This window comes from Lutra lutra, chromosome 6 (genome assembly GCF_902655055.1).
Source record: "Lutra lutra chromosome 6, mLutLut1.2, whole genome shotgun sequence".
Lineage (NCBI taxonomy): Eukaryota > Metazoa > Chordata > Mammalia > Carnivora > Mustelidae > Lutra > Lutra lutra.
In genome coordinates, this window is record NC_062283.1 from 99152465 (window position 1) to 99177431 (window position 24967).

Consider the following 24967-nt stretch of genomic DNA (forward strand, 5'->3'; position numbering starts at 1 on the left):
CAACTGCTTTTGCCCACCTACCCTAAGTGGGTCTGATACATGGGGTGCTCACTGCCAAAAGTCAGTAGTGTCTCTCTCAGGAGACATACTTAATAGGAAAAGGACTTTCTAGTGATTGCCTCTCAGGCTTACTTGGATGCAAGACGTTCTGTAGAATATGACTGACTCAGATAGTAAGGCCCTCAGAGTGTAGTCTTCCCACCTCCTACACCAGCATCCCGGGGGCTCTCGCCAGGCTCCCCCACCTCACCTTGGTCTCTGAAGTGGGGCACAGATGACTCTGGAGAGTCTGGTTGAGCTACAGTTTAAATCCATTGTATCAGACAAACAGGTAGCCTTGAGAAGAAATGGCAGTAATGCACAATGAACGTTATCTTCATGTGGGGGAAAATAAACCCTCTGCCAGAAGTGACATTTTGCCACTGAAGGGAACATTGATGAGAAGGTCAGTGTGTTCCTGAAAAGACCAAGAGCAAAAACCGTTTCTGAAGGGCAGCTCACCCCTTGTCCTTTCTGCTCACACTCTGATCACTGCTTAATTACCATGGGCATTGTTGTTATTGTTGCTTCACTGAGTTTACTGTAACACCAGACTTTGTTTACTGTTCGGATTCTGGAACTCAAAAGTGTCAGTTTTCTGCTTTATCATGAACTTCCTGAGTTCAGGAGGCCTCCCTGCTCCAACCCTCACCCCTGTATAAATGCCTCCTGGTTCACGGTCAGTGCTTCAGACACTGGGAAGACCTGGGGCCAGATGACTCACTTTCTGTCACAATGAAGATATTTATTCTGAGAAACGTGATTCTAGCTCCCTCAAGTATTTTATTAAATTATAGATTTCCTAATCTTAGTATGCAAGATGCCATATCGTGGTACACACATGATGATTTTCAAAACTCTTTCAAAATATCCCCTTGTTCCACCTTGACCATTACTCGAGCTGGGTGGGTAAACGCTGTTACTACAGTTTTTCAGCAGAGAACCCTGGCTTGCCCACATTCCCCTGGATGCTGGTTGCTGGGTAGTCCTGGAGCCCAGCTCCTGTGATTCCTGTCCTTTCCCACTCACATAAATGCTGTTAGTTCGGAGCTCTGCCTTGCAAATGAGATTAGGCTGTTCTCCTTCAGTAATTTAAAAAAAAAAATTTTTTTTTTTTGGTCTTTAAACTCTTTAAAAAATAATAAGATTTAAAAAAAAAGAATATGATGATGAGCAGACATGACCTGAAACCTATTTTGATTTCGATAGAAATAGCACATCAGTAAGTTTCATGATTTCAAAACCTCTCACTTCAGTGGTGTGCTTCTTCTATTAAAAAGCCATTCTAATCACCCCTTTGTTAGCATTTATAGGACCTAACTGCCTGTGTCTGTATCCTCTTTCTAACAAATATTTCGGCTGGGCCCCTGGGGCCCTGGGCGAGGTAGTGCTGACTGGTGAACGTGGCAGAGGTTAGAAGGTGGGCGAGGCTAGTGGGAGAGGGAAGGCCCCTGGAGGCGGCCCCATCAGGCCTGGTCCTTGAAGGAAAAGGGATTTGGACTCAGTCACATGGCGGTGGTGGGTAAAAGAGGTACATCTTCAGCCTGTTGTTGCCATATTTTGAAACGGAATCTCTAATTGAAAAATCATTTTTTATATCCATCAAGGGAGCCTGGCGAGTGGGCCCTTGAAAGAGCAAAACTGAACGTGAATGAAAACTTCCTGCTTGTGGGAATTCTCGAAGAGCTGGAAGACGTGCTGCTTTTACTGGAAAGATTTTTACCTCATTACTTCAAGGGTGTGCTCAGTATCTACAAAGACCCAGGTAACGAACTCCCTTTGTAGTAGGCTCTTTGGCGTTTTGAGGGTTACTCACCTTGAACAGGACTTGGGCCAATAAAGGAGTGAAATCTGTTCGGGAAGAGAGGTTGCCCTTGCCTTGCAGAGGAAGGGTAGAATCACGAGAGATAGATGCCAAAACCTGGAGTTTCACATCCCAGCCTATACTTGCCCTGTGTGAGAGGCCTGATGTTTCCACTTTTCCCTTTGGAAAGTTCAACTGGTGACATTTGTATTATCTTGTCCTGAGCGTGGGGCCGGAGTGCACGTGAATGGATGTGTACGTGCTGGAGTCCACTGATGGAACCGGGAATATGAAGGAACCACCACTGAACTACTGTTTCTGGGCCCTACTTCCACTTGACCAAACACTCCGGCGTATAAAATTCTGGCAATTAGATAGAGGGGCAAATTGAAAATGCAATTATGATTTCACCTAACAAATGGAGTGGTTTCCAAATAGAAGCAAGAAATGGAATGGATAGGATCACTAAATATAATTACTTTCAGAAATCCATCATTTCTTTTTCTCGTTATTGCTTTATCCTGAAAGGCAAACGACATTGTTACTTACCTCTTCTCCTTAATCTACCATAGCCTACATAAGGCTTGCCTGCTTATTCTCTGGTCTGTTTGCAGTTCTGTCTTGTCGTCCTCAACTGGGAGGCAGCCCTGTTCTTTGTAGACCTGAGGAACCGTGGAAATGTCCCCTGAATGCTGCCTCCGGGTCCTCCGGGCTGGGACCTCACGCCACACTTGTGTCATGGGCTTGTACCGATGTCCCTGTGAACTGAGCTTGGCCCGGAGCAGCCCTGGATCCTGTTACATAAGGGGGCCAGGCCCCCACCAGGGGTTTGCAAGAGGAACATGGCTGGTGGGTGGGTGCTGCCCCAGTCTCACAGCTCTCTCATTCAGAGATAAATTCTGACATGCCTGCATGTGGGAACATTGACCGTGAACCTTCACATGTGCCTGAAGGTGTATCTCCTCAACAGGAAAGGGGGTGTGAATCACTAAAAGCGGAATAAACCCTAGTCACTTTTTTACACCAGGCCTTCCTGTGCCCCTTCAACAATGGGCAATTTAAAGGATTGCTGTGACCCGTTTTTAGCTCCGGAAGATAACATCAACTTGAGTCTCAAGTGCAAGGCGGGGTCTTCCTCGAACTTAGACTTTTTTGAAGAAAAGGTTGAGATCATTCATCGTTATTTCCACTGTTTGGCTTTATCTTATTGTAGAGCATATGTGTGTGCATGTGTGTGTGCGCATGTGTGTGTGATAGGCGGTATGAGAAGAAAGTGAGCCAAGTCCTGGAGACACATAGTTGTCAAAAAGATGAACGCCCTCTTGTCCCCACATTCAGGAAGTATTTTGGTGAGTTGATATCACACACATCATCTGTCCTCAGACCAGGAAATGTTGTCACTTGTGGGGGCCACAGCCCAGCCTGTGGAAAGTCGGCCTCTGGGGCATGAGCCCGAGAACTTAGATGGGGGTAGTTTTATCTTTGTTTTCCTTAAATACAAATAAATCGGAAATCAAAACCTTAGCCCAAGGAACTCACTCACCTGCTGTTGTCATTTTGACTTCTCAACTGTTTTCTCCATTTAGATACGTGACTTCTCAGAAATGGGGCCTTGGTCCCAAGGTCTATAAGCATGTTAACTAAAGTAGAACATATTTCTAAAAACTGAGTTACTATTAGCTCTTTTGATGTTAGCCGTCATCTTTCCACCTAAAATTTAAAGATTTTTGTGCTTCTGAGTTTGGCATAGCGGTCTGTTAAGTCCTCTGAGCCTTGCTGCCTTGGAGAGCGAGGTAAGGGTTGTCTTGCTCTCCTGTGCGATGGGGTGAAAGGTTTCCACGAGGCCAGACTGGACACATGACCAGTTCACACAGTCCAGTGGTATCAGTGGTTCAAATAGTGAAATATGCCTACACTGCCCACAGCGCCCTCCCTCCACGTACACCTGCCCCCCTTGGCTGCCCCTTACCACCACTCCCACCCGACAGTGAAGTCACAAAGGGGGTCATTCACGGGTAGGGAGGGAGTCTCCAGAACTCTAGGCCAGAGTTCTTTGTGGTCTCCTGGGCATCTTCTGGAGAGATTGTTCTGCAGTGATATTGACGACCAAGCAGTCCCACAGTTGCTCTGTCTCGAGGAATGTCAAGTCTAAATTCTCAAAGCCGAAGCTACTGTCCTCTTTTCACATGGCTAGCACGTTGGGGTCAGCCAGCTTGAAGAGTGGCAGCAAGTCCCTTGAGAGATTTCATACCAGAGCCACCCTGTCAGCCAGTTTAGTCAAAATTCTCAGATTATGGCCCCCTAAAATCATTGCTCTGGCCCTCGACTGAAGAATTTTGTCACTGAATAGCTTAGAGAACAGAGGGAAGAAAAACTGAAAATCTTAGACACAGAGGGATCTAGTGATTCTGAAATCACTGTAGATTAACCAACCGTAGAGCTGTATTGAAATGCAGACCCTTCCCCGGACCATTTTTTGGTGCTTGTCCCGTTACTTGAAAAAATGTAAATGTTCCGATTTTTAGTAATCCCCCTCCAGCAATACAAAACGTATTTAGACCCATCTCATTGCTGAAGAGAGCACACGAGCTGCAGTGACTGTTTGGGGAACGAGTAAAAATAGTCATGTCTAGTAGTCAGATGGGTTGTCGCTTATACTCCTTAATTCCTTCCAGAATTAAGAATTAATTGTTGCTTGTTTCAGTAACCCACCGTATAAGGAAGTCAATAGCTTCGCTACATAATAATTTGACTCTTTGCCCTACCTTGTTCATTGCCATTGCTGACAAGTAGATTTGTCCCCTACCAAGAATATTTGAGAAGCTTCCTTGTTAGGAATTTTTAAAATATATTTTTATTAATATTTGCATGCTGTGGAGACTCATTTAGCATATCTCAGAAGAAATTTGTACTAGTAAGTACTCAAGAAGATAATTTAAAAAATGAGTTTTAGCCTGTGACTAACCCAAGAGAACATGCTCAGATGGTTCTCACCAGCCCAGGGGTAGTTGCTGATGTGGAGGCAAGTAGTACCCTGGAGAGAGCACCCAGTAAATGCCACCCAGCCTTCGTTTGTGTTTGAATTAGGGAGAACCAAGCCCCAGACTGGTGTACCTGGTAAGAGCAGCCAACCTCGCTTGTTCAACCTACACAGTCTGATCTGTTGATTAACTAATCTTGATTATATTTCTCATTACTTACCTTTTCAAAATGAGAAAGTGGAGCTGGCCCAGAGGAGTGGAGAGGCTGATCCAGAGTCCCCCACCAAAGTGTGGAAAGTAAGGGAGGGAACTCACCTGTTCCTGAACCATGAGTATTGTGTTCATGAACGCGTTTCCTCCTTCGCTCTTAAAAACTGACACGTGAGCCACCAGCATTTTTCTTAGTCATAATTTCTGTAGGAACTAAAGTCACAGTGGTGTTAGAAACCAAAACAAATAAGCAAATTAATTAAAGACAGAACATGTGGGTATCTGTGATAGGAACTATCCTTAAATGAACGTCCCTTGGCTTGGCAAATTACCGAGCTGATATGGTTCAATAGCGCCACCTAGCAGCCAGACTTTGGAACTGTATGATCTAACGTTAACCCCCCATTACCTTTCTCCTACCTGGATGGAGACTTCAAAGCTTATGTGTCCAGTTCTTTTCCCTTGTATTTTAAATACTTTCCATTACTAGCATTACATTAGTATTCATTTTCAACTTTTTTCCCATTACAGATGTAAACATTGGCATCACAATAAAAAACTTACTAGACTTTTGTGGGCTGCCTTAAGATTCTCGCCACTAACAATTACAAAGGAAAAATGTGTAATACCAAACAAATGATTTACATACTAAATCTGCAGAGTTCATTCATAAACTGGATGCCTGTTTTTTTAAGTTCTTATTTAAATATTTTTACAACAAATGATAGAGTACAAATGTAAGTATCATTTTTTTACTATGCACAAACGCTATTTAGACCTCTCAGTAGGAGTACAGTAATATACTCTGAGTCCATATGCATTGCAGTATTTAAATCTGAGGACATTTACATAGAAAATAATAGCGAATGTGTAGAGGAGAAAATTTAATATGGTATGCTACAGGAAAAATTCAAGTTTTCATTCATCTCTCAATAAAAGTACCAGATTGAGTTAAAACAAATACTAAGTGAGTAATGCTTGGCCTATGTATCATAAAGAACAGCCATTCTTTTAGGAAACAACACTGAGTTGAGAGTTAAAGGAGCCTCTAATCCTCTTTCTGCCATGGTCTGCCCTTGTGATTCAGGGTAAATGCATATTTGGTGGCTGATCTCTAAAGACTGCATTATTATGATACTAAAGCATCAAACAGAATATTTTAAGGCCTCATGTTCTACCTTTTGTTGGTTAGGTACTAATCATAGGGTACTTTCCCCCCTAAAAAAAACAGCAGTCCTTGCACAGCCTCCATTGCCTTGATAATTTCCCAGTGTACTTATGGTAGCGATCTAGAGGGCATGATAGTATCCTGCATGGAGGGTTACTGGTTCAGAATCCTGTTTTGCCTATAGCTAGCAATATTGAAGTGACCAACTCAAACTCTCTGGTCACAGTGTTCATTCCTTTCTTTCCGTACCATATGCATTTCTGTCGAGAAGACGGGATATCATAATGATTAGAGCACAGAATCTGGAGTAGACAGCCTGGGTGCCAGGTATAATCCTTCTAAGCCTCGGTCTCCCCATCTGCATAAAATGCATGAACAATACAATCTACTTCTCAGGGTTGTCAAGAGACACAGCTGATCAAATCCATATAAAGCCCTAAGCCTAGAGCTTCACATATGATAAGAGTTCAATAATTAGCTATTAGCTTGCCAACCACATCACATGAGAAAGATGGAGCCTGTGTCTGTGAGAAACAGGACATCAGGCTGTCTTCATAATTTCTACACTTTAAAAGGGAAAGAGAGAATATTGGTTGAGCCTTGACAAAACTGTAATTTTGACAGTTACAGCTGACCTATAAAATGGGTTGTCTTTAGGAAATAGTTTTTCTGACTTAGGAGGAGGGGAACAATTATATTCTGGCTAATACCCTATTCCTGGAACAATTAGAGGGAATAAATGTATTGGAAATATTACTACAGTGACACCTTCAGAAGCTGAAAACACACATCACCCAAGTCATTGAGGACTTTTTTTAAAATTATCCGTTTTTATGCCTGAACTCTTGCCTGAATTATCATGGAATTCAGATTTCAACTTTAAGTGAAAGCATCTGTTGAGATATGATTGGGGGCAATTCCCATTAACTTGTGCTGAATGTTGAATTTTTCAGACATTTTTTCATATATCATGAAAATATATCATCATATATCATATATGATGATATTTAGTAGATGTAGGATAAGTGTCTAGAGATTTAATAGACTTTATTCTAACTAAGTCCCTAAGATTCAGTTCTTGAAAAACCTTTAGTTCCTTTCCTAGATGCAAAATTCACTTCGGGATGCTCTTTATAAACTTTGTCCAGCAGGTGGCAGTGTCTCCACTTTCTCTAAGACTTGCCTGTAGTTTCCTGATAGTTTGCCTCTGCAGACAGAAGTTTACATAATGCCTGAACACAGATGTATAATTGTGCCCAATCTGGGGACTAGAAACAGGATCCCAAATATCAAAAGGATTCCAAGTACAATTGACTGCAGTAGTCCAAACTACATTATAGGAGAGCCATTGAGGTGGGGGTAGGAGGGAGTTTTACAATCAAATACATTTATGTGGGTTAATATATATATATGTACTGTAAACTCTGGTTTTGTAAAAATAACCCATCATTCTGCAATGTCTGGATTAAACAGATGCTGTCTTTCATCCTTAATTCCCACTGTTATTTTCCACTTCCTGTTGCTTTTGTGCTACAGCAAAATTCAAAAACATTCTGGAACCTCATAGAGATTCAAGTTATGGCTAGGAGGAATTCGGACTATCCATTTACAGAGACCAATGAAGTTGTTTAAAGAACTCAACTGTCATTTATAAAAATAGGACTCCGCTTGCTATTGGTCCATCCACCGTCGGTATTCTCCATGAAGATTTGTTTGTTCACCAGCCATGACCTGGGTTCAGATACTAATCATGTTGGCACTAGATTGTGTGTGTGTGTGTGTGTGTGTGTGTGTGTGTGTGTGTGTGTGTGCATTTGAGTTCAAATAACTAGACTCCTTATTATAGCTCAGTCATCTCAGAGTGAATAGCCTTGGGTCAGAAAAGCAGTAACTGTTCCTAAAGAATCGTAAGTTGCATAGCAATTTACAGTTTCCAAAGCATTTCCATAAGACAGCTCATGGATTCTTCACGAATCCTCTGAAATTGAGGAAGACAAAGTCTTTGTCTCGTTTTCGAAATCAAGGATGCTGAGATTCAAGGAAATTGAGCCACCACCCCACAGTGACCTAAATCCTAAGTGACCACAGACGTTCGACCTTCTGTCCCTGGAACCACCACTGACACCAGAAACCTGTGACTTCCTGAAGATTTCTCATATTTAATCACTAGCTCAGAAGTTAGCGGGTTTTAGGCATAGGTATTGCAGTTGAAGGTAAGAGCTAGAAGTATGTATACATCTGACCCATTTCAACTATAATTGCTCATTTTATTGGAAATAATAATGACCTTGAATTCTGTATTTTTTTAAGATTTTATTTATTATTTGACAGAGAGAGAGAGAAAGATCACAAGTAGGCAGAGAGGCAGCCAGAGAGAGGGAGAAGCAGGCTCCCTGCTGAGCCTGAGATCATGACCTGAGCCGAAGGCAGAGGCTTAACTCACTGAGCCACCCAGGCGTCCGAATTCCATATTTTTTTTTTAAAGATTTTTTTTTTTTATTTGACAGACAGATCACAAGTAGGCAGAGAGAGACAAGAGAAGGAGGCAGGCTCCCCGCTGAGCAGAGAGCCCGATGTGGGACTTGATCCCAGGACCCTGAGATCATGACCTGAGCTGAAGGCAGAGGCTTTAACCACTGAGCCACCCAGGCGCCCCCCGAATTCCATATTTTTAAATGTGTTTTTCGCTTGCTAATTAATTTGCTCGTGCCTGGGTACCATCCCTCCTCTAGAAAGCATCTTCAATTTTATTATTTTAGAATAACAGGGAAATAGGACTTAAGTCACGTGGATTATCTAGTAATAACTTTCCAAAAATAGTTCTCTCCTGTGAAAAGTAGCATTTAAATAGCAGTTATAAACTGAAAATACCAGAAGACTTCAGCAAACATATTCAGCAAATGTTGGAGTGTCTGCAGTACGCCAGTCATGCGGGAGGGTGCTATAAAGATGAAGAAAGCCTGAGAGCCATCACAGGCTGGGGAGCACTTCCTAGTAAAGATATTCGTGCCAGGCCTGGAAGGGTATACGGGTTTTCATCAGACAGACATGGAGGGAGGTGTCCTAGGCAGGAAAGGAAAATGAGTATAGGCATGGAGGGGTGAAGGCCCAGAAGCGCCTGGAATGTGGGAGACACAGGGGCGGTCTAGCCCACATTGGCCTTTGCCTACTGACCCTGCCTCTTGGAGCTGGGGGCCCCTCCATTCCTTATAGCTCAGTCACCCTGCTGCTGCTGAGACAGTCCTGCCCAAGGCAGGAAGAGTATCAGCAGCTTCCACGCTCCATGTGGTACAACCTGGAACTGAGTCACTCACCAATCTCAGAACCCGTGGCCAAGCCACAGTTGCCAGAGGGCCATGTGTCAACCTCCCGCTCCCAACCCCAGTTTCCCTGCCCTCTGCCAAACCTGACCACCACCCAAGGATCCCTCACTTCTTAGCAGTGCATTAGGACACTGCCAGGTCCCCAGGTTCCTAGCACTGGGGTTCTTCCTCACTGTCTCCCCACCTCCCAATCTAAGACGCAGCCTAGAGGGACAGCCGTTGACTATATGCCTGGTGCTGTCCCAGGGTCTCCCACCACACATCTACAGACACCAACCACTGCCCTGCCTGATCTCCCAGATTCAGCCCTTTGCCCACCGGCACGGGCTCCCCGTCTGTTCCCAGTTACTCCCTCACCTGGGTGTGAGCTGGCTGTGGCCCCAGCACCGCCTCTCGTCTTCATGGCTTCCCTGACTGGAAGCCCCTGGGATCATCCTTCCAGAACCATCTCCCTCAGCCCCTGACTCCCACACCACACCATCCTGAGAATTCGATCTCCTCTGAGTCCCAGCCTCATTATCTGGAGAACCCCAGATGCCCCCGCCACAGTGTGGTCAGGCATGGGGGTGTGCAGTTTTCTCTCTCATGATTCATTTCCCCAAACAAAAAGATGGCTAACAATATCTGCGTGTGGGGTGAAGGTACCGGCATTCTTCTGTGTTTAGAGGTGAACAACTTCTACTTCAGAATTTAATCACTTCTACTTCGAGCAGTTTTCAGTTGAGCTGACAGGAATATGCTTTACATTGAGTAAGAGCATTACTAAGGCGGGGGGGGAGGATTAGTCACTACACATTTCAATTTTTTTTACTTTCCTGATAACTCCACAAAGCTGAAATGCTTCTACAGCTGAGCAAAGAAGATTAAAGAAAGACCTGACCCCCCTGGGGTTCATAATTGATCTTCATAAAAGACCCTGGGATCTAACTGATCTTCCATGCCCAGATTGCCAAGCCCCCTGCCCAAACCACAGATTCAGGTGGTGATGCGCAGAAGGCCCAGACAGAGAACTTCAGAACTGTCTTGGTACCCTTGGCTCATGGCCTAGCCTCTCTGACATTCTTTGCTTATAAGATGTACCCCCAGCTGGGGCGAAGTACAATCCTTACCCACTTCGCATGACTCAACGTTTTACAATGGAAGTTTCTATTTTTGTTCAGCTAAGTCTTTGTCAGAGAAAAATACCATCTCCCGCTCTGTATTCTTTTTAACACTTCACACATTTTTATCAACATAGAGTGCTCTAGCTTTTCACAACTTGCAAATAGTGTTGAACTGTGAAAGAATACAGCAAAATTTGGTTATATTATCTGGTTATATTAAGCACATTTATTTTATTGTCCACAAATGCAGGGAGAAATCCAGCATAATTCCCCACTGATAAAAATAGGAAAATTTTGCCTGTCAAGTGGAAGTTTCAGATACTCTGGAAAGTCTTAGCTCCCAGTTTTCATCATGTGCTCCTAGGGACTTCTGCTGTATTGTCACCGCCAGACACTGGCGGAGCTGTTTTTCAAAACATGTGTTCCTAGAATTTTAGTTCCTTGTTTTTGAGCTATATTTATTAAAGGGATATCTGTATAGAATTAAAAATCCAATAGTACAAAATAGACGTGCAATGAAAAGCAGCAGCTTCCTATTCCAACCCTCCTCATTACAGATTTTTCCAGAAGCAAATGCTCTGAGCATTAGCCATTTCTTCTGATCATCACCACACTACTTATAACAAGTATGCACCGGCTGCTATTCCTTGATTGATTTCTTTGAGACATTATGTAGTTTTCTTATTCCACCACCCTTACCTCTACTTCCTCCTCTCTCTCCCATCCTCCTAATATGGTTATATCCGCATTTTAGATTTGTAGTCCCATTTACATTGCTGTGTCTATATACATTTTATCAGCTGTTGATCCAAGTCATACACCATGGTTATATCTCATTTCCTGTTCAATTTATTGTTTTTCCTGGAGTTAATTATTGCCTCTGTTTTTTTTTATTTATTTAGATTTATATCTACCTATCAAATTTTTCATATATGCTGTTACAGCAGTTGTATCAATACTATTTGTGATATTTTCAATATTATTATCAAGTAAGAACATTAGTTCCATTTTCCACCCCTACCTTTCCCCCGCCCAAGGGCCCTTCCCTTCTTCCCACCCAGAGCTCCCTTACTTCCTGCTTCAATCTGGGCTGATTACTCAGAAGCTCCTTGGAACTTCCCTTTAACACATTTCTGTTTTGGATTCCTGGTCTCCCGAATCCCAAAGATCTGAAGATTAATGACTTAATCATTCATTTTACTTCAGATATTCCCAAGTTCTTCCTGATAATAGATGTGTCCTTGAATGTCTAAAGAGCTTAATATTCTATCTCACTTGATGGCCAGTTTGGCTGGATATGGATTTCTTCATACATGAATTCTATTTTTCACTTCTTTTTTTTAATGTTATGTTAGTCACCATACAATACATCATTAGTTTTTGATGTAGTGTTCCATGATTCATTGTTTGCATATAACACCCAGTGCTCCATGCAATATGTGCCCTCCTTAATACCCATTACTGGGCTAACCCATCCCCCTACCTCCTCCCCACTAAAACCCTCAATTTGTTTCCCAGAGCCCATAGTCTCTCATGGTTTGTCTCCTCCTCTGATTCCACCCCACTTTACTTTTCCCTTCCTTTTCCTGATGTCCTCCATGCTATTCCTTATGTTCCATGTATAAGTGAAACTATGTAATTGTCTTTCTCTGCTTGACTCATTTCACTTAGCATAATCTTCTCCAGTTCCATCAATGTCAATGCAAATGGTGGATATTCATTCTTTCTGATGGCTGAGTAATATTCCATTGTATATATGGACCACACCTTTTTTTATCCATTCACCTGTTTTCACTTCTTTCTCTGTGACTTTCTCAGACTTTTTCTCTCTCTCACCTCTGGGACCTTACCTGTATTCCTCTTATGAAATGTTACAACAACATGCCTCAGTTTGCTGAGTACTCAAGCTTTATACACACACACACACACACACAGATTTTGTATATTCATGTTTATGTGTGTATAGTTTCTTTTTTCAATTTTTTGTACAGTGTTTTATTAGGTTGAGGTATAGAATGTTGTGACTCAACAATTTTTTACATTACCTGGAGCTCATCACAACAAATGCAGTCCTTAATCCCCATCATCTATTTAACTCACCTCCCCACCTCCCTCCCCCCTCCCCTCTGGTAACCATCAATTTGTTCTCTATAATTAAGAGTCTGTTTCTTGATTTGTCTTTCTCTTTTACTCCTTTTACTCATTTGTTTTGTTTCTTAAATTCCACATATGGAGTGAAATCACATGGTATTTGTCTTTCTCTGCCTGATTTCGTTAGCATAATACTCTCTAGTTCTATCCATGTCATTGCAAATAGCAAGGCTTCATTCTCTCTCTTTTTTTAAGGGTTTTATTTGTTTATTTGAGAGAGAGAGAGAGAGAGAGAGAGAGCATGCACACATGAGGGACAGAGAGAGAAGGAGAAATAGAATCTCAAGCAGACTCCACACTGAGTGCATAGCTGGATGTGGAGTTTGAACTCATGACCCTGAGATTATGACTTGAGCTGAAACCAAGAGTCAGACACTTAACCAACTGAGCCACCCAGATGCCCCAAGATTTCATTCTTTTTTATGGCTGAATAATAGTAATTCATATATATACATATACGTATGTATATATATACCATATCTCCTTTACCCATTCATCAGTCGATGTGCACTTGAGCTGCTTTTATAGTTGGCTATTATAAATAATGATGCAATAAACATAGGGGTGCAAGTATACCTTTGAATTAGTGTTTTTGTATTCTTTGGGCAACTATCAAGTAGTGCGATTGCTGGATCATAGGGTAGTTCTATTTTTAACATTCTGAGGAACCTGCATACTATCTTCCACAGTGGTTGCACCAATTTGCATTCCCACCAACAATGCATGAGAGGGTTCCTTTTTCTCCACATCATCACCAACACCTTTTGTTTCTTGTATCACTATTTTGGCCATTCTGACAGGTGTGAGGTGGATCTCATTGTAGTTATGACTTGTATTTTCCTGATGCTGAGTGATGTTGAGCATCTTTTCACGTCTGTTGGCCATCTGTATGTCTTCTTTGGAGAAATTTCTGTTCAGGTCTTCTGCCCTTTTTTAATTGGATTATTTGTTTTTGGGGTGTTGAGTTGTATAAGTTCTTTGTTTTGGGGACTCACACTTTATCAGATATGTCATTTGCAAATATCTTCTCCCATTCTGTAGGCGGCCTTTTATTTCCCTTGCCTCTGGAGACATATCTAGAACAAAGTTGCCATAGCCAATAAATGGTTATTTTCAAGCTTAAAACCCATGTCTTTCATTATCTGTGAATTTTTCCTGTTGTTTTTTTCCTTACATGATTTTATTGCTACCATTTCCTTTGTTTCACTTATGGAATGCTCTTGGTCAGATAGTTGAGTCCCCGGGTTCATTTTTTTCTATATGCTTTATTATTTTTCCCTCTCTGAATTTTCATCTCTTCTATTTTTTCCCTCTGGAAGAGTTCCTCAGTATGTATTCCATTCATTCTACTGAATTTCCAAGAACTCTTCTTTAATCTTCTTTCTTCTTATATAATATCTTGTTCTTATGTATTGAACGCAACATCACCTGAAATCTCTGAAAATTATAGAGGTTTTTTTTTTTTTAATGTTTTCACTTATTTCTTGCATTGTCTCTATTTGCTCCAGGTTCCTTCTTACTGTTTTGGTTGGTTGGGCCTTTCTTTTCCGATCTGAAGGCTTTCTTCTGGTAATCTTTGTCAGAATTCATATTCAAGGGTGAAGCACTAAAGAGCACCTTGAAAGTGTTGCATAAAGAGGGAGGCTTATACAATGAATGGGCTCTGCTTGGGCTGATCAAATAGTCATGGAAGTTTGCTGGGAAAACATTTGTTAGTAATTGTAGGTCTTTTTTCTCTGGAGTTTGTTCAGTTTCCCCACTGAAGAATTCTCCAAACATCTGTATGGGGGATGGGAGGTGAGGTGGGGTAAGAGAGGTAAACATCTGGTGGCTGATGTGGGAACAGGAGCGGAAGGTCAATATCCAATGCAATGTCCAAACAACCTGATTGTTCTTATATTAGCCCACGCCTCTCCCTTCTCTCCTCTGGGTTAGCAAATGAGTCTGGAGCCTCTGCCCAAACTCTTTGGAGACGAATCCCAAGATTTCCTGAGCAGTGGGGAATTCCCCCTAGAGAATGAGTGAGAATCACTGCAGGATACCTGACTACAGATCTGAGGCCCCACTGCTTCATACGCAGACTGCCCACCTCATGTCTAGCTTCCACATTTGGGACCCCTGGTGCCACCATGCTGCCTGTCAGGGACAAGAGCAGGGAAAGCTCATGTTCCTGATGTGTGTCTCCACTGTGACACTTCAGACGTGCTTCCCATGCTCTGCCATGTCAAGTGTCCTCTTCCATCTGCTTTCATCTTCCAGCAAGTAATTGAGGTCTGTTTTCCACTGACCTCCTTCTCCAGAGCTCTTGTGATCTTTCATTCTTTTTTAAAAGTATTACCTTCTACTGCCATTTTCAATTTTCAAAGGAGAGGAGTTTAAGGGCTGTAATTAGCCTACTGCCATTGCTGAGACTGTTCTAACCTCCTGAACTTTAAGATCCTGTTACCGGTTTGGTGCTTACGGCCCTTCACGAGATACATCACACCCATTTCTTTCTCATGCTATCTGCATAGCCACCATGGGAGTTGGACCATTGCACTGCCTTTAGCATCTGTATCTGGGATTATAGTCCTGGTGGGATTTCTAAAGCAAAACAAACAAAAGCAAACCCTTTGGTAATTTATTAATTAAACTCTGTTGGGTTTTTATTGAACAATGTTGCTATGATGAAGCTTCAAACTACTGTTTTTTAAAAATTCCCTGGAAGACAAATCAAGGCCATATTGGAGATCTCCTTGATGAGAGAAAAAGTAAATTCTAAAAACTAATTTAAAAAAAAAAAGTCTCCTCATCAGGGGCAGAACGCACGACCACCCAAAGATCGAGTTCCATGGAACTTGGCGGAAACAGGTGTCTCCATTTCGTGGGCTGTCATGTGTCACTGTGGGGATGGGGGGGCAATGTCTCCCATGGCTTATGCAAGGAGGGTGGCAAAGGCATCGGAGCGGGAGAGGGGAGGCCCTCAGTTGGTGAACGCTGTCAGTCAGCTAACGGCCCAAAGAGAAGCAACCTTTCTCAGCAGCAGCTGCTTTGGTAGCGGTAGCCGCGGCTCATATAACAAATGTTTCATGACGAAGGCAAACAAAAGCCAGCTCTGAAATTCCAGCCACGCCATGTCCAAGCCAGTTCAAAATTGTATAACCACTCCGTTTGAGTTTTTCCCCCTCTCTAAATGCATTCCATATGAGCCGTGGTGTGGGACTGCTGGTTCGCCTGCATTCACTCAGAAGGCTGTTTTGAAAGCCCAGACTGAAAGGAAAGTCAGTCAGTGGGAAAATAAACTCAGAGAAAACACTGAGGCTCAGGTGTGGGAGGTGTGTTTGTTTTCCCCAGCCAGGCATGCCCCCCGGAAGGGGGCTGGTGACTGGGAATTTGTTAACTGCCCTCCACAGAGGCCTGGGAGTGGGACCAGGCTCCAGGGGAGCCCCTAGCTCTGCAGTGGCCTTGGCCGTGGCCAACTGCTGTTTTTCAGAGTGTGGTCCGAGGACCAGGGCCAGTCCTCAAGCTGCTTGCTCCCAGCTCCTGATGAGATGAGGGCAGGTACTGAGAAAAGCCTTTAAAAACTCAGATGCTCCTGTGACATGGCTGTGATCACTGATCTAAAAACTCACTCTCAGTTCTTTGCTAAAAGCATTGATCCAAAAGTGATTCTTGGGGGGATACACCAGAGATTGTTTGAGAAACACTGCCGCTGATTCTCCTACTGGCTTGCGCTGCTAGTTGGAAGGCCATCCAGTCAACAAGACCCCACTTAGGGCATTAGAGGCTTATGAGGTGCCATGATTCTTCCACAGGGTTTTGCCTTCTTGGCTTCAAAGCTTCGACTGCTGCCCCATAGCAATGGCCCAATACCCAGATTCTGAGAGGTGTGGTAACGTTGAAAACCTGCCTTCCTAAAGCTTGTGCCTCTTTGACCTTAAAACCTTTAAAAGTGGCAATACACCTTAGGATAGCACTTTTACAGTCAGCAGAGTACCTTGGATTTGTGTTGGCTTGCCTTTCCCTCTCAACTCTACCAGGTAGTGTTCTGGGTTGAATTCAGCCCCCAACAAGATACACCGAAGTCCTGACCCGGAATCTGTGGAGGCGGCTTTATTTGGAAATGGGGTCTTTGCAGATCTCATCACATGGTCCTACTGGATTAAGGAGGACCCTAAATTCAACAGTGTTCTTATGGGGAAAGAGAGATCCAGACCCTGGGAGGAAGGCCACGTGAGGATGGAGGCAGGGACAGCAGCTCAGCTGCCACAGCCAGGGACCACCAAAGATTGTCAGCAGGGATGGTTGGAGACTAGAAAGAGCAGGAAAGAGACTTCTCTGGAGTCCTCAGGGGGAGCATGGCCCTGTGACACTTAGATTTTTGGATTTCTTTCCTCCCAAATGGTGAGAGAATACATTTATGTTGTCGTAAGCCATCCAGTTCATGGTAGTATTATGGCAGTCCTAGGAAACTAGGTACAAATCCTCCTCATCCCCATTTCCAGATGAAGGTCTGGAACTCAGTGATAACAAGCTCTTCCCATGTCCAAGGCAGCTAACAGGTGGCAGAGCCTGGATTTGAACAAACGTGAGCACTGTCCTCCACACCAGATTGTCTCTCTTGGTTGGATGAAGAAACTGGAGAAAAAAGAAATATCTAACATTTGGGGACAAGATGAATAAGTGACTTTGCAACACTACAGTGAAATATCACGAGGCTGTTGGAATTTTATTTGGAAGAATCGTTAATGAAAAGTAGAAAAAGAATTAATGAAAAATCAGACACAATATTATATTTACATGATACAGTATTTATACGTGTTCATAGTACACACACACGTGCGCGCGCGCACTTAGAAGAACAAACTGGAAGGAGAAAGACATCAGCAGCCTAGCAGTTCTTTTTTTTTTTTTTTTTAAGATTTTATTTATTTATTTGTCATAGAGAGAGAAGCGAGAGTGAGCACAGGCAGACAGAGTGGCAGGCAGAGGCAGAGGGAGAAGCAGGCTCGCTGCCAAGCAAGGAGCCCGATGTGGGACTCGATCCCAGGACGCTGGGATCATGACCTGAGCCGAAGGCAGCTGCTTAACCAACTGAGCCACCCAGGCGTCCCAGCCTAGCAGTTCTTAATTGTATTTATGGATTCTGGATAGCTTTTATTTTCTCATTTAGACTTTTGCGCATGGTCTACGTTTCCAGTAATAAACACGGATTCGGCAAGGACACAGTGTAGTGCGGCCTGACCATATCCAGGCGCAATGTCGTGTGCGCTCTGTGCATACTATCATCAGACGGACAAGCTAGGGATTAAAGCTAGAGGAGAAGGGACATGAAGACAGTCAAAGGACTGTATGTGAGGTCTCATGGTTGGCAAGAGGCAGAGCCTACCTGGCTCCCCATACCTTGTGCGCTTCCCACCACACTTCGTGGCCTCCGCTCTCCTGCTCAAAGAATAAGAGGGTTGTGGGAAGGAGGGACGGTTAAGGAGTGATTAAGCAAGAAGCAGCAGTCACCGTGGCTCCTTTGGACAGGGCTCACGCATCCTCAGCCCTTTGCATGAAACAGAGGTGTCATCCTTTCTGCCACTAGCTCTGCATGGGCTGCTTGGAGACAGAGACCAGGACGGCTACCTTCCTAATGCCCTATGACACGGGCTGTAGAACACTTCAAAATGCTTTTCTTTTTCTTTTTTTTAAAGTTTATTTATTTAAGTCATCTCTACATCCAACATAGGACTCAAACTCATGACCCTGTGATGAAGAGTCATCTGCTCTTCCAACTGAGCCAACCAGGTGCCCTTAGAACACTTTTCATCACATGTCTGCCTGGCTCTCTTTCTCCTCTCCTTCCCTCATTTCAGATCTCTCCCACCTGGCAAAGCTTGGGAAAGATCACGTATAAAGCCCAGTTACTCACCGAGTGTTTCTGGGACGAACACCTGGAAGTACCTACCCGGGTGACCAGGTGTCTTCTCCCTCCAATCCCCAAATCCCGAAGGCCAGTGAGAGCATGAGAAAAACTTTGACCCCATTCTCTTTTTCATGTAGACTTCCACCTTTCCAACTCAAGTAACTCAAACCTTCACTATAACATATTTAAGTTGCTTTTTCAAGAGATTGTTGACCTACTTTTGTTCCATTCATATATCACACAGTTTCGTCATGGAATTTTAATTCTCATCTGCGCAATTCTTTGTTTCCATTATTTTGAACTCATGCATACTTGTATTTTTCCTGAAAAATTATCTCCAGATGCTAGCAGATAAGCATTGTAAAGGTAAAATCTTCTTTTTTTTTTTTAAAGATTTTATTTATTTATTTGACAGAGAGAGATCACAAGTAGGCAGAGAGGTAGGCAGAGAGAGAGGAAGAAGCAGGCTCCCCACCGAGCAGAGAGCCCGATGCGGGGCTCGATCCCAGGACCCTGAGATCATGACCTGAGCCGAAGGCAGCGGCTTAACCCGCTGAGCCACCCAGGCGCCCCTAAAATCTTCTTTTTTATGTAGATCAGTACATGAAAGTCCTTTGGTTCCAGCTGTTGTCTGGCATGTGTCCCCATTAGGAGGGCACACCATTCCTCTAGTAGCTAATGAACTCAGTTTCTTAAGGCTTTCTTAAGGGGTCAGAAGCATCCTAGTGAAGACTCCCAAGACCTCTTATCAGCTTCTGTTTTCATGATCTGTGTTCCCTACCTCAGCTGCCTTACTAAGGTTTCAATAGAGACAGTTTTTGGTCCGTGAATGAATGATGCATGATGCTTCTCCTCAACCTGAGATAGTCTGATATTCCCATAAGAGCTTGGTTGGCTATCAGTTGTACAAAAGTAGTCAAACACAAAGAAAGCCCACCATTTCCAGGAAGGGAATTTCCTGACAGGGAGAGGCAACTGGGTCACTTACTTAGCAAACACTGATATCACAGTATGTGAGCCCATTATAGATGTTAGCCCAGTCCACAGTCATGGGACTTGTCTCTGTGGCTGTCTCCCTCCCTCTCGGACTCCTGCTAACCATTGCTGGCCTCTATGCTCCCCTCCAGGGGGACTCCCCTCCAGCTTGTTCAGTTGTATGCAAAGGAAATTTCCTCTTAGACCTTCAGCCCAGTGAGCTAGATCTCAATTATCTTGTGGGAGAGCAGAGGGAGAGGCACGGAAATAAGGGCATAAATCTGGATAATTTGGTTTACAAACTCTAACTGGCATTCCAAGGTTCATAGCCAAGGGGTGTTCCTGCCTTTTGCCCCCTAGTCCACGTTCCTTCCTCTTCTGGGGAGTGTCTCCCCTCTTCCCAGGGAGCTCCCACTGTGCTAACCTTCAGTTTAATCATGAGGACTCTTTCCACGGTGTTAGAGAGATTACTGACAATGGTCTCTGATCATTGTGAGATGCACATGCCATTGTTTGGATGCCTGTTCATTGTTTGTTCCCCCTTGCCCCAAAACTAGAGACCCAAGTCCCTTTCTCGGTCCTGCTTTGCCCATGACTAAAATGAACCATTCTTATTGTGAGTAAATGAAGTCTCTCGTCTGCATCCTTCAATCCATCTTTCTAGTTAGGTTTCTCCCACTTTGTGCCTGTCTCCAGACTTGCAGTATTCCTATATGCCCTTCCTGCACCCTAAGCTACCTTCCCCATGCTAATAGCAATTGACATCTGAGCCATCCTCTCCCCAGAATAGGCTGCCGTGTGACCCACTCTTTCAGAGAGCTGATAGATAATTTTAGAAGTATGAAGGTATTCATAACTGGCAGTGACACAATTTATCCTACCCAGAGAAATTTCTAATAATAATGATTAACAGTAACATCTAGAATAGTGCTTTATACACTGTGAGAATCCACTAAAATTTGGTTGATTTAGTATTATAGGCATTTTGTAAGCATTTTTTTATGGACTTCCTAATTTAATTCTCTGAACACCCCAATGACATAGGTACTTTTACTATTTCCATTTTACGGTGGAGTAAACTAAAGCTTAAAGACGTATATATGACACATCACTATTTTATAAAGAAATTCCTTAGAAAAAGAATCGTTTCAGACACTTTTTATTGTATGTTTACTGAAAATTATTTTAAAGAACATTTTAGGAGAAAATATACTGTTTTATGAATAATTTTGATGCACCAGAAATATAAGGAAGTGATGTAAACTTCTCATGTGAACTTGCTCATTGAGGCAGGTTATTATTTTGTACCTTTGACACTTCCTTCCACTTGTCACAGTAGCAACGAGGACATAGGGTGAAATCTTGGCTGCCTTGAGGTATGGTGATATACTCTTTATCCCAGTAGCCTTGCCTTAGGTCCTACAGCACCAGGATTTGGACCTAACCATAACCACAAAGACTTGTGGTCTAATGGGGTCCTCCTGGACTAGCTCACTATATCCCAAAACCCTCCCTTCCAGTAACTGGTCTCTGGGAGAGCCTGTCCACAGACAACATGCCCATCCAGCTGGACTCTGAACCCCACCACAGCAGAGTTGGCCCCCTGGGTGTAAGCCTTGACACAGACAGGCCTGCTCTGATAGAGACTGACCAAGAGGACTATGGGGCTGGCTCTCAGTCTGAAGAACTGACTAAGGGTGGACTGAGGGAGGCCATCTTCTTTAGAGCCAGAATACAGAGCTGATGCTCCAAGTGGTGACGAAGCCTTATGTTTGTTCAGGGTGATTTTTGGCTCAGCCAGACTTTTCGATTTCCACATTATAGCATAGGATATTGTTTGCCTAAGTATAATAGGGCATGTGAGTTGGTTCCTGGCATCCACCATGGAAGATTAGCTTACTTTCACCAACCCAGAATCAGCCCCCATGGCTATCAAGAAAGACCACACAACTCCCAGAGTGTCTATAAGTAGATACCAAACCACATGTGTTATTAGTCTTGATCTTAGACCATATGATTATTAACTTTGCTTTGGTTGAAAGTGGGCCCCATCATATTGTTAAAATAGAGTTTCACAGTCTTTAAGTGACTAGAGTACGTCACTCTTAAGATGTTTTTCTAAAAGAAAACGTTAAATCCCAAATACATTTTTGGCTGAATAGTTGGTTTTAATGGTCCAGAGTCAAAAACTGTAATTTAATTCCTTGTAAAACTTAAATCAATTTCATGAGGGTTCTGCTAAGCAGTTCCCTCTGCTCAGTCCCCTCTGCTCAGCCGCAATTTCTACAAGTTCCTAACCCTTAAGAAATATTAGCATACTCTTCTAAAATGCCATGGAAATGTTTTTTCCATTTAAAAAAAAACAAAAACAAAACAAAACAACTCTTTCGTCAGTATCTGGCTTCTGTTGACATACAGTAGCTTATTTGTGACCTCAATTATGGTATTGTGGTTATAGTTTCCCCTTCTCTCTCTCCCTTTTTCCTTGGTATCAGTGAGGAAACAGTGTTTAAATAATGTTTTGTATTGGTAGTTTCCTACGTTTTCACATTTTGCTTGCTGAAGGTGATGGGAGTGGGTGGCAGTGTTATTTAGACTTCTCCCTCCATAGGTGGAACTTGATATTAAGTATGACCTGTGCCATCAATGTCTCATTCAGCCATGGGATTTATTGGTGCAATGGCGTCTGCCACATGCCTGTGGCTTCAGCTTAATACCACCAGAGACAAGAATGCTGGGCTTCGCTGAAAGGCGGTAAGGCATCTGGAGAGCTCCGAAGAAAGATCCAACTCATTTTCTAGTTTGCTTCATAATGTCCTCAATAGTCTAACATTTTGGGCACAAATAGCCAAAATGTCTTCCAGTAACACGTGCTTTGAATATCAGATTAATGTGGGGCAGGAAACACTTGTGAAACGGAATCCACCCAAATGAAAGAGGCCAACATGCCAGCATCAAAGGCTTAGTGTTTTGTTTTGTTTTGTTTTTTACAAAACGGAAAAAAAGACGTTCCCCAGTGCTGAGCACACATTGTTGAAATAATCACTCTCACCAACGGTGTGTCAGATTCTGTAAGCTGATAAGCCCCATTCTTTACTAGGGATGTAAGTAATCTGGTACTGTTTTCTGACTCAGAGGGAGTTCAGAGTTCTGAGGCTGAATCCCAGGGTAGAGTCTTTAGGCAAAGTATAGATGTGTGGACAGGCTTTTCTGGCTGTTAAGGGGTGTCCTTTGCTCTTTGGGGCTCAGAAACCCCTGTATTTGAAATCCTTCTTTTTTAACGAAACTCATTTCTTTGGAGGGGTGCCCCTGTACTCCTTAGTTTTCCATAAGTTTCCCTTCATTTTCTAACAACGTTCACCGTTTACTGAAGACACAGTACTGCAGAGAAACAGGGCAAAGAGATTTATTTTGTCCACACACTCAATTCAGTGTAGCAAACGTTTTGAGTACCTGCTGCGTGCCCAGCCCTGCTGGGTACAGGAAGCATTCACCAGGAAGTGGTTCTTGGTGTGTGTGACAGTCCCCAGGGACCCTGTTGGACACACTGTCTGGACAGCGTGAGAGGAGGGGCCTGCATGGGAAGCCCCAGATGATTCCAGTGCACTGGCATCCCCTCAGAAACTAGTTGATTCCTGTTTCTCTTTCTTAAAAAATTACCTTCGTGGGATTTCAGTTCCTAATTTATTTAAAAGGAAGTAGGTGACTTTATAGCTCCACCATTTTGCCAGTCACTCAAGTTTGAAAGTCTGAAGTCCTTTCAGTTATCACTAAGAAGAACCACCCCCCAGCAAATCTGCTTGGGAGCATCATGGAAATCGTCCCAGCTTACCAGAGAGCACAGAGGCCAGACTGCTGGGTGCCAGGCATGTGTCTCTCAATTACCATTGTTTCCTCAGGCCACAGTCAAGAAATATGCAACAAAGAATTGGAAAGAGAGCTTCCTCTTAAATCCATAGAGAGCTCTAATGTAACTTAGAATGCACGTTGGCCTGGAGCGTGTCATTACAACCCAATTTATGTGGCCTGGAGGTTTACTTGGTGGCCAAAATACACGATGAGCAGCAGTGGCCCTCTCCTGGAAGCTAACAAGAGTAGGCCTGGGCACTTCTTTGGTTGGGATTGTCCAGGCCACACACAGCTGGTGTTCTAGGTTGGCCCCTCAGCCGGTCTGCTGGCCAGGGCTCAAGCCACCATGCCCTTTAACAGGCTGAGGGGTTAGCTGAGCCTCTAGGGGCCTGGTTTACTCCACCTCGTCGTTGACTGTCTTGTAGGAGTCAAATGCTCTTTCACAAATGCTCCTCCTATTAGCAAGGTTTTCTTCTCTTTTCCTGAGATGAGAAACTGTCTCAGTCCACAGATTATAGTCATGGGCTTTAGAGCCAATAGACTTGGTTCTGAAACCAGCTCCAATTCATAGCAGCTGTTTGACCCCAGGCAAGTTCCTTAACCTCTCTGAGCTTCCATTTCCTCATCTGAAAGAGGATGAGAACGTCACAGAGCTGTTTGGAGGATTCATGGAGAGTATGTCGTCATGCATACACGGACAGTTTCCAAGGCACTTTTCTGTCATTTCATTTGAGTCCTCATTTTCAGTGACCCGAATGGCAGGATTTGCAGCCCATGCTCATGCTAGTCTGGTCTTTGAGTTTCAAAGGAAACACCAAAACAACTGTTCCAAAGTCTTTTTGTCCTAGTGCCGAGTTCCAGGATTCCAGGACAGGATTCAAAGTGGTGTGTGGCATGCGGCCTCGGCTGGCTTCTGCTTTCCTTGTAGGGAAACTGCCCATTTAGTGCCTCCTGATCTGGGCAGGCTGACTTCTTGGAAGTCTCTCTGGAGGGAAAGAGGATTTCTTTCCCCTCTGCGTTATTTTGAAAATCACCTTGGAAGTCAAGAGTTAGAGTTGTTTTCTAATGCAAATGCTGAGGTCACATGAAGTTGACTGACCACATCCCGTGGCACATTCCCACTCTGCTCTCCTAGTTTATTTTTAATAGAAACCAAGAGTAAAAATACATACACACCCCATCTCAGATGCAAATTGAAGCCAGGCGTTGTTTCCACATATCTGTGAAGTGGAGTGACTAAGCTAATGGAAAAAAAAAAAAAATTGGTGCTAATACTTAGTCATAGTACTAGTATTACTAGTACTACCAGTAGTTGCTAATGCCTCATGAATATCGAGTCTTTAAGAAGAGTCAGAGTATGGGGGCGCCCGGGTGGCTCCGTGGTTGAGCATCTGATTCTGGATTTCAGCTCAGGTCATGATCTCGGGGTCCTGGGATCGAGCCCCATAAGGGGCTCCATGATCAGGGTGGAGTC

At 43.4% G+C, this 24967-nt stretch overlaps 1 protein-coding gene across 1 annotated transcript in view; it reads left to right on the forward strand.

Moving 5' to 3' along the window:
- UST (uronyl 2-sulfotransferase) overlaps nucleotides 1-24967 on the forward strand; it is a 299665-nt gene that overhangs the window by 248473 nt on the left and 26225 nt on the right. Inside the window, exon 7 of the mRNA XM_047733878.1 lies at nucleotides 1647-1804. Coding sequence (XP_047589834.1) covers nucleotides 1647-1804 — 158 coding nt within the window. The remainder of the gene's footprint in view (nucleotides 1-1646; nucleotides 1805-24967) is intronic.